We start from the raw sequence: 13531 nt of genomic DNA on the forward strand, positions 1-13531 counted from the left end.
TTTAGCAATCTATCCCTGTTCCCAGGGAACAATGTGACACATTAAGCATATGAAAGTATTCCAGGGTAAATCAATAATAATAATAATAATAATAATAATAATAATAATAATAATAACAACAACAACAACAACAACAACAACAATAAATCATTTTAATGCTTTTACAGTTATTAGAACCAGTTTTCTGGATAGCTCATAACTTTATTTATTCCTGTAGCAACTATCTAGGTTATAGATGCGTAACATTATTTTCCATTACAGTATTGGAAATATGCAGAAGCAAGTCAAATGAATGTTACTTTTGTAATTGGATGATTTTATAAAATAACAACATTGCTTTGCCTTTAATTTTATGTAAATATTTATGATTTCTAGAACAAATTATTTATGTGCTTGTCATTCATATTGCAGGAGCATAATCAGAAAATCTGACTGGGGAAAAAGGTTGACACAAACAGGATGCGAATGAGCTCCCGGCTAGCAAGAAGTGTTTGCAGCATGCAGATAAACTACACAGAGAAAAATGCTAGAAGGATGAATTTATGCATTGTTTTTATTTTAAAGGAGAAACAGTTCCATTTCACATACAAGAGTAAATATGTATAAGCATTAAAATTTAACCCTTAACTGAGGAAACAGCATTATTTTCCCTTCACCTAGTGATTTATTTTTGCAACTGCATCAGTCACCACAGAATTATAAAGTCAAAGGACGAACTGTTACAATTTGGAAATTTATCCCCCAGAAATAATGTCTTTTTTCCCAACTTTCCCCCTTTGAATTTTTTTAAATAACATATTTAAAAAAATATATCCAATTAAACTTTGATATTTATGATGTATTTTTACTGTTACCAATTAAAGAGTTATAGTTTTTAAGAAACCAGTTGAGATTTGTGCCATCTTAAATCTTTAATTATGAAACCATTTTTAACCTACTGTAGAATAAAAACAGTATTGTGTTCTCAAGGCAAAATATGAAACTGCATTTAAAATTTAAATTTGTGATTAAGGTATCCTGCATTTGAGAGTAATTATGTTGTTTTGCAGAGATAATGAATGTTCATTCTCATTTTATTTTTTGCTGTAAAAGCTTTTCTGTTGTAAAAGCTAAGGCACAGAAAGTTTATGATTTGGCTATAAGGATACTATCAGCAGAGTGACTAACTGAATCAAAGATTATTAATAGCTTATTCTCATCATCACATTATATCACCTTTGCAAGAAGAGCATGTTTGGATGTTTACATAAGAAACATTCTTATGTAATACCAGCAATTTGTGGCAAGGTCCTTACTACACTCCCCAGGGTTTTGTATATTTACTTCACTAGACCGGACAGCTCAGTGTGTGCGTGTGTGCGTGTGCATGCATGCGCATGCATATGTTCACAGAGAGGCATTCTGGACACATTCTTCCACTGTAGTGAAGAGGAGGATTTGATTGTGTAGCTCCACATATGCATACTGCATGGTCTCTGGATAAAAGTGAGTAACATGACAAAAACAGTCAAAAGATGCATTGATTGCAAGTGACATATTTTTGGTGCCCACCGTATTGCAGTGAATAGGTATATGGGTGATTGCAGACATGATATGACATGAATATTTGTCCTTAACTTTGACTGTATCAAGAGCATCTCCCCTTAACACAACTTAGCACCACATCCAACCATTAAGCATGGATAGCAAAAGGGTGCAAAGATAACCTGGAAGGTTCTACTTCCAACATTGATAGTATTATTCCACTGGTGCAGACAATGGTGTTGAAGCTTCCTTATAGTCAATTGTATCAGATCTACTTCCAACCTCCCAGAAGAAGGGTGGCTGGATGTGCAAACTGTTGTGCAAGCTGGACCAAGAAAGGGAAAAGCAGAGGCCAAATGCACATCAAAATGTTTATCAGAGGGTGGCTATCTGCCAACAATGCATTATCGAAGTAGCGGGAAGGAGATTCCCAAGAGAAAGGTATCTTTTTTCATGCATGCCACTACAGCAGCGAGACTTTTGATTGCTAAATATTGGAAGCAACAAACATTACCAACGATTGACGAATGGCAGATGAAGATGATGGAATTTATGGAACTGGCAGAGATGACCGGACGAATCCGCAACCAGGGAGAACAAGCAATTGATGAAGAATGGAAAGATTTTAAATTGTATTTAAAAAATTATGCTAAAGTAATATTTTAGAATAGAAATTAAGTGGTAAACAAAACTGTGGATTAGTTGAAGAGGTTATTTAGAATAAGAAAATAAGAAATGTAGTATTAAAGGTGAATAATAGAGGTAGAATTTGCTAATTAGAAAAGTGCTTAAGAAACACAGGGACGGGAACCTGAGGAGGTCCCAATCTACACTGTGATAAAGATAAGTTATATAGTTTTCTATTTTCTTATTATGTGGTTTTCTTTTCTTTTTTGATTCTTGTATTGTGTATTTTTGTCTTTTGTGTTTTTCCCCTCTTTTAATTTTTTTTGTAAACCTCTTTTCTATTGTGGAAAATTAATAAACATTTATTATAAAAAAAATGCATTATCGAAGTAGAATATGAATTCCTCTCCACAACAAGCAGAACTAGACTATGGTCTATTTCAGGTCCAGTAAAACAGTGGTTTAGCAGACTGAGAATGAACGTTATGTCTTCACGTTCCCTCCCTGCTGCTTAAACAACTGTTTCCGAGTTCATAATCGGAAGCTGTCATTTAAGAAATCCCAGAAGCATTGCATTAAGATGCAAGAGAGAAAATAGGATGGAAGAGGGGAGGGAATACACAGTCACAACACTTGTTGGTCTAATAAATCATGGCTTACTAGCCCACAATTGTTGAAATAGGCCAATATACAACTAGAGGTGAATCATTATGTGAATAGGCAAAGCCTAATGTAAAACCCAAACCAAAAAAAACAATATTTTTTTTTAGCCTGTAGGTGGCCGCTTTCAGGATAGCCTGTCCACACGTGGTCAGAAGCCCAACTTTACTCTTCCATCTTTTTTAAATTACACACATATGCTTATACATCAAGACAAGTCTTAAAAATGGATTGGAAATTGTGGTTTAACTGGCAATACTGCACATGTATTTGCAATATGTATTCGCACATATAAAATGGCAATATGTATGTTCCAGCTTGCATTGTAATGCACAAAAATAAGCACTACTGCTTTTTCATGGGAAAGGAAGGAAGGAAAAAATAATAATAATCTCTGTAGATATCCAAGAGCAAAGCAGAACTCTGGAAACAAGCACATAATTATATAGTGCATGATACAGGTGAAGTTAATTTTTACATCCCATCAGCTTAAATGCGAGACTAAAGCAAGTGAAAAGCTATTTTTCACTGAAACAGATAAAATGGTTGGATCACACCAACACTATCTCAATAACTATTGCAGTTCAGGCAAAATAGGCATGGATCAATATATATTTAAGTTAAGAAAACGTAAAAAATAAAAAATACTCAGCTTTACAATAAAGTGAACCATCAGTATTACCAAAATGCAAACTTAAATAGATACTGTAGGTGAAATATGACTTGGTTTAACATCATTTCACTTTTTGATAAATAAATAAAGAACCAAAACAGCCCTTATTTTAAAAAGTCTGCCTCTCAATATGATGATCATCAGATGACTGGCCTACAGTCAGAGACTGCTGAGGTGATTCAGAGACATGTACAGTTTGAGTCTGTCCCTTGCTAATTTGAGGAGGTAGGACTGTAGCTTGGCTTATGCGAAACTCCTGGCTTGGTTCCTGAGCCACCTGCAGGTGCTGGCTTGGATGTGATGTTCCTGTGGTGATCTGGAGCACTTCTGCTGGATTCTGATTGGCATGCAGATGCTCCAGGGCTTCTTTAGAGAGCGTGATGACGTGCACTTGCTCAGCCTGTGGCGTCTCCATCTGGCTGCTCACAATGTTAATATTCTGAATCTGGTCTGCTGGCTCTGGCTGGGTGGAAAGGAGCAAGTTCTGTAGCTGCTGGGGTGGCTGAGTGAGAAGGGTAAGACTGGCTGCATGGTCCGTCATCACATTTTGGGTGCCATCTGCAGTGACAACGCTAATACCTTCGCTATGGCTGGGCACAAAATTGATATTGTGCATAGAATCTGTGACCAGCAGCTGGATTTCCTGTGCTCCAGAAGTGGAGAGTTGATACTGCTGCAACTGAAGAATGTTCCTGACTTCATCTGTGCTGCTGCTGCTGCTGCTGTGGGGAGCACTGCTTGCTTCCTGTAGCTGCTTTTCTTTGATGTGGATCTTTAAATGTGACTTCAAATTGTCTAGGCGCGCAAACTGCACGCTGCACTCTGAGCAAGAGAATGGCTTTTTGCCAGTGTGTAAGATACAGTGTCTCCTCTTGGCACTGGAATCAGAAAAAGATTTCCCACAAATGCTGCATGTATAAGGTTTTTCTCCTCTGCAAGGGAAGACAGGTTAGCTTCATGAAGTACGTGAAAGCTTGGAGGACACAGACATTTCACAAAAATTCATGACACAGTGCGAGACAGGACAACCCCAGTGTACTTATGCTGCCCGCATTGCCTTGGTATGGTATTATCTCTAGTTTACCAAGTTGGCATGTAGACAGCAGCCTAGTAACGAAGTAGGCAGGCTACAGCGGAGGCCATAGCCAGGCCTACAGCGCCCCCTTGCTTCCATAGTAGTAGTAGTACCGGTAGTAGTAGTAATAGTAATAATAATAATAATAATAATAATAATAATAATAATAATAATAATATTTTATTTGTACCCCGCCCTCCCCAGCCAGAGCCGGGCTCAGAGTGGATAACATCATATAAATAACAATAAAAAATCCTTCCAGTAGCACCTTAGAGACCAACTAAGTTTGTCATAGGTATGAGCTTTCGTGTGCATGCACACTTCTTCAGTGTGTCTGAAGAATCTGAAGGTATCTGAAGAAGTGTGCATGCACACGAAAGCTCATACCTATGACAAACTTAGTTGGTCTTTAAGGTGCTACTGGAAGGATTTTTTATTTTAATTTTGACTGCGTCAGACCAACACGGCTACCTACCTGTAATCATATAAATAACACATACACATTTAAGCTGCTGTTATTTAGAAGACTGCCAGCAGGGGGCTAGAAATGTTGTCTTAGGAACTGGGAGTATTTTGACTGTGCTGATAAAGTTGTATTACATCAGCAAAGTCCCCATCATTGTGATGAGCACACTGATAGTAGTTGGGAAGAGCTTGCAGAATGCCAAGTAGGCAAAGCCAGACTGGCCTTTTCTTTTCCCTGCTATTCTAGGCTGCCACTAAGGGTGGCATGACACCATCATTGTCTTCCACACTGCCTTGCAGGAAACAGTTGCCTTTCCTGCAATTTGAGATCAGGTGTGAAACTGACCTGAAAAGACATTGCATTCCTTCCATGTTCCAGTCACATTTTCTGCATCCCCATCTTCCCAACCTTTTAACAGTAGGCTTCCAAAGCCCTTCATGAGTGACCAAATCATTACCCAACTAAGTTCTACTCAGAGTAAGCCCATTAAAATTAAGTTGGTCAAGTCAATTAATTTCAGCAGATCTACTCTGAGCAGGCTGAGCATTGGCTAAAGACACCTGCTTTTATATACATATGATTTGTAGCTGGCCCACAGAACAATTTTTAGTATACTTTGGGGTGCAAGGTTAGCTTTTAAACTGTTCAAAAAAATCCCATTTAGTATTTTCAGCTAAATATTCAACTTCTGTAGTTACAGTGGACACCAGTCTGCAACAATTTAGACCCAAAGCATTTCCGATAAAAAAACTTCTTCCTGACATGCAGCCACACAAAACAAAAGGAGGAATAGCATACCTGTGGATTCTTATGTGAGTCTGGAGAGAGCTTTTTGCTGTGAAGGACTTGCCACAAATTTCACACGTAAATGGCTTTTCACCTACAAAAACAGCAAGATACCACTGTTTATAATTAAAGACTAGCATGATTTTAAAAATACACTCAATTACAGTGTGTGGGACTTTGATATCTGAGCAGTATCTTACTAATGAAACAACAGCACCACTCTAAATACCATTATACCAGCACACTGTTTCTGATGGAACATACCAAGAGCTATGACCGCAGAGCATCAAATAGAATAGCAGCTACCACATATAGGGAGTATTCTGGCTGTAGGGAGACAATCGTGGCAATAAATTTGGGGTTAACTAGAAAGCCTGTCAGAATTTAAAGAGCACTGGAAAAGAAGGGACTCTTTTTCATCTAAGTAATATTCAACAAATATCATGGCTAATCAACACACAAAAAAGAAGAGAGATAGCATCCATCATGCTCTACTTCCACATCAAAGTAGCTTAGGATGTCAGTTGCTGGAAGCATCTGCATCAAGTATTCCTTCTGTACTGTTCCTAAACCGTTGCTAGACAATATGGAAGGAATTCACAGTGCATGCAGCTCCTTTTCCTGCAAGCATTGCTTCCCCTATGCTAGCCTGGGAAGGAATAGCATTGTGGCTTCCTTCCACACAGCTTAAGTCCTTCAATGTTGCTGGAAGGTCCCATACCACTGAGGTAACATGAGAAGGAAGCTTACAGAAAACTTTCACAGTATAACACTTCATTTTGTTAGAAAAACAATGCTTTATTTGGTTGGGGGGGCATTGTTTGAATTATTGAAAACTTTTCATGTTTTATATTGCCTTTCTTCTTTTTTAAAAAGGTACAATATATTTATGTTTTTCAATATAAGTAGCTTGGAGACTTTCTTACAAAGAAGTGACTAATAAATCCTACTACTACTAATTTTAATCTGCTGCATGTTATCCAAAATGGCAAGAGCTTATCCATATTTCTTTTTTGTCATTCTGCTCATGGCTTTCAATCACATAGCCTCCACATCCCTCTGTTCTCTAAAGGAAACACAAGGAGTCTGCTTTGTATCAGTAAAGTCCTGCACATTATGGATTCAGCGCTGTTTAGGATTCACCAGTACAGATTAAAATCCATTTCAACCTCATTTATTCTCTGGGGCATATTGTTGTCTCTTCCAATTTAGCTGTCCATCAACATTCCCAATGTGAATATCAATTTGTGCCTAGCTGGTGCTAAACTCTCCCAGTTGGAGGGCAGATCTCTTCTTTGACCTGACACTTAACTATAGGTTTGTGTGTTCCAGCACACTGCTATGCCCAGAGGCCAAACCCAAAGGACAACTGTCTCTTATCTGAGAGAAATATGGAGGGGCATTACCTGTATGTGTTCTTAAATGTTTCTTTAACTGAGCTGCATCCATGAATTTGCGATGACACAGGTTACATTCTGGCAAAGAATGGCCTTATTACAAAGAGAAAAATAGGTATCCATTATCTTTTCTGAGTCTATTACTATTATTTATTAAAATGTCTGTCCTGCCTTTTGGTCCAACAGAGTTGTCACAATAACAAAGCACAAACATACAAATCTGACATATCCCGAATCAAACCAATGCCACAGTTAAGAGAAGCAACACAAGGCAGTAATAGAAAGAATATTATCTTCTGGTATTTATAGAGATTTGAGTTGGTTAAATATTGTTTCCATCACAACATTAGTTGTTTTAAATACTACTGACAGCAGAGTATTAGAGCGAAAGCAGAACATTAAAGTTCACATAGGCTTCTGTGGACCAAAACGATCATGTTTGCCACTTCTAGCTTCCCTCTGGAGCCCAAGACCAGAGGTGCTACACACATATTGGCACTGCAACCCAATGTTATATGGTTTAAATGAAAGTTAGAAAATCATGAAGAATGTAGAAGCAGAAAGTACAAGGAAATCTATGCTACTTTTACTGTGCTTTGGGATGGAGAGGGGATGTGCAAAGTTGTAATCATACATCTCCCTCATTGGGAAATGCATGGGACCAGTAGTTGCACTCTTCCCAAGAAGAGTTATGTTGTGCTAGAAGTGTGTCTGGAGGAAGTGTGGCTCACACTCCTGTCCATGCTTGTACACAAATTCACCTTGAGGCGGTATCCTCAACTCTGGAATAGCCTCAAAGATGGGAATATTCAAGCTAAGCATTCAAAAGACTCACATTTCTCCTTGGCATGGAACTAATATATAAATACCCTCTGATAGCTTGATACACTTATTAAAAAGAGACTCATTTGAAAAACGTAAGAAAGACAATGTGCTAAAAAAATTCCAACAAAATCCACCATGCCTCTTAAATTTGTTATACCTGTGTGAACTCTGTAATGACTCTTAAGTTGTCTCTTTTGGCTGAAGTATTTCCCACACTGATCACAAGTAAAAGCCTTCTGACCTGAAAGAAAAGCAGAGGAGTTTAGAAGATATTTCAAAGAAAACACAACAGATATCATTCTGTGGTTGGAAACAATGTTGGGCTTAATGGATCTAGAAACTGATCCAACCAAACAATTATTTGCTAATTAATTTACACTCTTAGCACAGCTAAAATGCTCTTGACTTTACCTGTATGAAGGCTCATGTGCTCCAGGAGCGAATGTTTTGTTGTTAAAGCCTTACTGCAAACAGTACAAGTGTATGGCCGTTCTCCAGTATGCATTCGCTCATGAACTTGGAGAGAGTGTTTCTGCGAAAAGCCTTTACCACATTCACTGCACTTAAATGGGCGCTCCCCTAAAAACAAGGTACCAGGTTTGTGAGTGGCAAATAGTTAGACAATTCAAGTTGACAGAAATTCAAACCACATTATTTATTTATTTAAAAGAAAACCCCAAACATTTTTTTTCAAAACTGTAGGGTAAGAAAAAATAAATGGAATGGTTATCGTGAAATCATTATTAATAACTTGACGGTATTCAAAGTGCTTCACATACTGTATTTACACAAATTAATGCACCATCAAATCTAATGTGCACCTCAATTTTCAAAACCTTGAAACCAAAAAAGTGTTTGCTATGTCTGCATTGTTTTTCAAGCTTGTAATCAAATCTAATATGCACCCTCATTTTTGCAACATGATTTGGCTAAAAAAGGTGCACATTACATTTGAGTAAATATGGTATGTTCTCAGGAATCCTAACAACTGCCCTGCAAGGTTGCTCAGTATTAATATTATCACACTGCCAATGGAACAGCAAAGAATCAGGGCAATGCCAAAGGCCACTGACTTAATCTTAAGCTTAGAAAGCAGACCTTCCCAGCCAAGATACATAGGGGCAATGAATGATCATGACAATGTGAGTCCACTGCCATCCCCATAAACCATAGCAGCTGACCATTATTGCATTACATTTGGGGGGGGGCGATATTGAGAAAAATATTATGGAGAAGCCACCTCCATCAGATCCTCTTCTGAAAGTTAAAAGCTTGCCAAAGTTCCATGTTGAAGTTTTAATGAAATGTTTTAATGAAATGTTTTGATGATTCGGTAAAAGATTATTCTAGAAAAACCAAGCAGCGTTTAAACAACAGTATTCTATGCTATGTAAATATTTTGCGCTGTATCACGCAACAAAATATATATACACAAAAAGGAACATCTGAATGCAGTCTATATAGAGTCAATAGTTGCTTTTCATATCATAAATAGGATGTTATGTGGCATATGGGTTTTGTTTTCTCAACTTTTGGAGTGTGAAATTTTTTTTCTGCTACAGAAAATTTCAAATTGGACTTTTTGTTTAAACTACCGTATCTATATAATGATTTTTAGTATGTGATTTCATCCAATTTGTAACTGGATTTCTTTCATTTAATTTATATGCAGTCATACCTCATGTTGCGTCCGCTGCGGGTTGCGTTTTTTCATGTTACAAACGCGGCGGACCCAGAAGTGTTTACTTCCGGGTTTCGCCGCGTGCGCATGCGCAGAAGTGCTCTATTGCACTTTTGCACATGTGCAAAAGCACAGCTTGGGTTGCAGACTTTTCGGGGTACGAATGGCACCCCGGAACGGATCGGGTCTGCAACCAGAGGTAACACTGTACTTATATAACTGTTAAATCATTATCCTATGGTCATGCAATATAAATAACATTATACCTTAAGAGCTAGCTAAAACATTTCAATAAAAAACACAGTTTAAGAAGCATTGTGGCTATGGTATGCTACAATTATATTATTGAATGAGAATGAAATAAACTGATCATTAGTACCTACCCGTATGACTTCTTCGGTGAATAGCTAAAAAATGGTTATATTTAAATACCTTCCCACAGTCTTTGCACTGAACTTCGGAACCTGTACATTTTCTTCTTCTATCATGTCTCTTTTTCAACCCATTGTCCTCTTCATCACCAATAAGTTTATAATCTCTTAGCATGATAGACCGCTGTATCCTACGTTTGCTGTAACGACTCTGACTGGCCTGTATACTTTGGCATTTAGGATCATAGTTCTCATCTTTTTCAGTGGAGACACTCACCGCAGCATCTGAACTACAAGCATGATCAGTATCTCTTGCTTCTCTGCTTACAGGAATCTCCTCATTGGAATGTCTGTCTTCCACCACAGCATCTTTATCCATAAAGTTTTGCTTATTATGAACAGAGTTGTTCTCTCTTAACTGAGCATCTTCAGCAGATATACCAAGTTTTTCCTCTTGGATATTCTTTACTTTTCTTGGTCTTCCACGTTTTCGCTTTGGTGGATCTTCACTTTTTTTGTCATTTGTCAAGGCAGCTACTGTGCCCACATTAGTAGGCGTGGCAGATGTGCTAAAATTCTTCTCTTGTTCTGTGTAAGCCCTTACTAAATCGTTCACTTTGAGGAGATGAGCTGTGGCTAAAATCTGCTCTGTACTTTTTTCATTAGCTTGCAGAGAACCAGTGTAGATAAACTCCAACAGCGCACCAAAAGCATCTGACACCATTCCTTCCAGCATATAGATCGATTGGCCAATCTCTCCCTCATCAACAAACATCATGGAAAAATATTCACTGCTGGCAGCAAGTAAAGCTTTGTGTGCTCTAAAGTGAACATTTTCTACAATTAAAGTGATATCACACAAAAAATCTTTTCTCCTCTGTTCTTCAAAGCTGGCCAGAATAGTATCTCTGTGAACTTGCGAGTGGATGATTATACGCTTCTCAGAAGCATCAGGAACTGCTGCATCCATTGTTGCTGTAAACAGAACAAAGGTTGAGAAACACTGCTGCCATTCAAGGAGCTTCTGCATGATTGGAAAAGTCCTTGTGTATGCACATGGGGCGATTGCAGAACCCCACACAGAGCATTAACTGCTGTTCTGGAGGATTCCCCAGTCTCCCACAGTGGCTTGGAAGTTAGCTTTTTTATCTCTCCCTGTTGGTTTGGTTGCATGGAGTATTCCTCCATGAAGATAGGAAGCTGCATTGTATCAGTTAGACTATCAGTCCATCTGTTTAGGGAAGTTTTTAATATCTGATGTTTTATTGTGTTTTTAATATTCTGTTGGGAGTTGCCCAGAGTGGCTGGGGAAACTCAGCCAGATGGGCGGTGTATAAATAAATTATCATCATCATCATCATCATCTAGTTCAGTATTATCTACACCAACTGTCAGCAACTGTCCTGGTCTTCAGAAAGGATACTTTGCTTGGGATACTTTTAGAAATAAATGTAGTAATTTACTAAGGAAACTATTCATATTGACCAAGCATTCTTCCGCTTAGAATTCTCTATTCCTGTTCCCAATAAAGGACCACGAGGACAAAGTAAAATAAATAATGTCTCTAGAGCAGCCTAAGGTTCATCTGGTCCAATGCTTTATTTCTATTAGCAGCAGACCAGAAATTCTCAAACAGAGCTTGATGGTGACAGAATTAGTTGCCCCAGCATCTATACTTGAACATGGAGGCTACACTTGGCTTTTATGGCCAGTACCCAATGACCAACTCAACTTCTATGAATTTACCAATGCAATGAAGTATTCAAGTATTTATTGCATTCATGGTAAGAAATGCTTACCTTAGAAGACACAGTGTTGTAAGGAAAATAGTAGCATTAATACTGTATGCCAGAAATGGATTTAAGAGACCAAAGCAAGAATATACCTCTTAGGAATATAAAAAGCTGCCTTATACCAAGACTAACTAGCTCAATATTGTCAGTACTGATTGGCAGTGGATTTCCAGTAAGGATTCTCTCCCAGGCCCACCTAGAGATGCCAAGGACGGAATCTGTAAAACATGTGCTTTACCACTGAGCTGTGGCCCCTCCCCATAGCTTGTTTTCTCAGTATACACATATCCCAAATTCTAAGCATAACTCAATCTAGATTGCAGCCAGATAAATAATTTGCATTTTGAGGAAGGAGGGTAAAAGAGACAGGTTTTCACGGCCTAGTAGAAAATAACTGTAAAATTATAGGACCTTTTCACAGAGGTTGTGAATCTACCGGGCACAACATTCTGCTACTCAAAGTATGCAGAGCAGCTTGCAATATAACCAAATAGCATAGCAAAGCCTGAGCCTCAAACTTAGGTGTATTATTTTCCTTGAATAAGGAATTGTGTAGTAACCACCTTTGCTCAATAAAATTAGTCTTAATAAAGTCTTTTATTAGATCACTATCGGGCTTATCATATCGGCAGAAACCATCTGGTTTTCTTTTCCAATGCTTTTGCAGGTTTAGAGGAAAGAAAAACAAGCACTGGCTGTTTCATGTCCCGTTCTGAGGTAGGCTTTGTCTATAGTCATCTGCATGTGCCATCTACTCACAATACCATCGCTAAGAACATCAAAGATATCAAGCTGTATGCATTCCAAAGAAACATTTTATATCACAGTTCCATTAAGACAACAAGAGAATGCTAAAGTTCCTTCCAATGAACTTGTCCCAGGAGGGAAATATCTCACTAATGAAAGAATAGTCAAAACTAATTTTCTTCCTTATTATTCTCTAAACTCCTCCCACCTAATGACTCCCATTGACACCCAGTGAGAAAAACAAAAACAGAAGAAAGGGGAGTTATAATAATGATGATAATAATCACAGAAAGATAAAGAACCGGAAAAGGGAGTAAAATTGCCCATTCTTTCCTCTCTTCTCTCCAGGGGGAGGTGTCTGTGTGGGAAGACATCAAAATTCTATCCTCTGTCCCTTTTTACTTTTCTTGACAATAAGCAGAAGTTCAACAGGTGATGCTTCTTCCATCACTGCGCGGAGATGCCAAATACCAGAAAGGCTCCACTTGCCGAATTCCTGCTTCTTGGGAGATTATTAATTTAAAAGGCTGGTCGAGAACCGGAACAATAAATTAACTAACTAACTAACTAAAATTTAAAAGGCGCAAGAGCCTTGCCAGGAAAGACAGCACTGGCAGCCCAGCCCCACACCAGAAATTGCTGTCAACTAGGAGCAGGACAAGGGACCACCCTGACTGGGAAAGAGTGGAAGGCGCAGGAGCCGCCCTTAAACGCTTGGCCGCTTCCGTACACTGAGGGGGGGTAGGCAGAGCCCTCCTCGGTAGTCAGTTAGCAGCGCTTCAAGGGGAAGGCAGACTCACCGCGCGCGAAGGAAGCTCCGGACCCCCGAGCCCCGTGACAGGCAGTTGAGCAAGAAGCCGAACGCGCAGGCCAAAAGCGGCGGCCGCGCATCCCGGAAGTGACGAT

At 38.7% G+C, this 13531-nt stretch overlaps 1 protein-coding gene across 3 annotated transcripts; it reads right to left on the reverse strand.

Moving 5' to 3' along the window:
• Positions 1-535: 535 nt before the first annotated feature.
• ZBTB24 (zinc finger and BTB domain containing 24) lies at positions 536-13515 on the reverse strand. Of its 3 annotated transcripts, none has more exons than XM_088667234.1 (7): positions 13426-13515; positions 10098-11060; positions 8445-8612; positions 8191-8274; positions 7218-7301; positions 5824-5905; positions 536-4362 (listed from the first exon to the last, which is right to left on the reverse strand). In XM_088667234.1, exons 2-7 carry the CDS (start codon positions 11053-11055, stop codon positions 3594-3596), a joined length of 2145 nt encoding a protein of 714 aa, XP_088523360.1. In that variant the 5' UTR covers positions 11056-11060; positions 13426-13515; the 3' UTR covers positions 536-3593. The 3 variants fall into 3 exon arrangements, with proteins under 3 accessions (XP_088523360.1, XP_034965153.1, XP_088523359.1); XM_035109262.3 differs by having other exon boundaries at positions 536-4416; XM_088667233.1 differs by lacking the exon at positions 13426-13515 and adding an exon at positions 11885-11992 and having other exon boundaries at positions 536-4416.
• Positions 13516-13531: the final 16 nt, after the last annotated feature.

The sequence above is a fragment of the Zootoca vivipara genome, chromosome 3, assembly GCF_965207765.1.
Source record: "Zootoca vivipara chromosome 3, rZooViv2.hap1.1, whole genome shotgun sequence".
In the NCBI taxonomy this organism is placed as follows: Eukaryota; Metazoa; Chordata; class Lepidosauria; order Squamata; family Lacertidae; genus Zootoca; species Zootoca vivipara.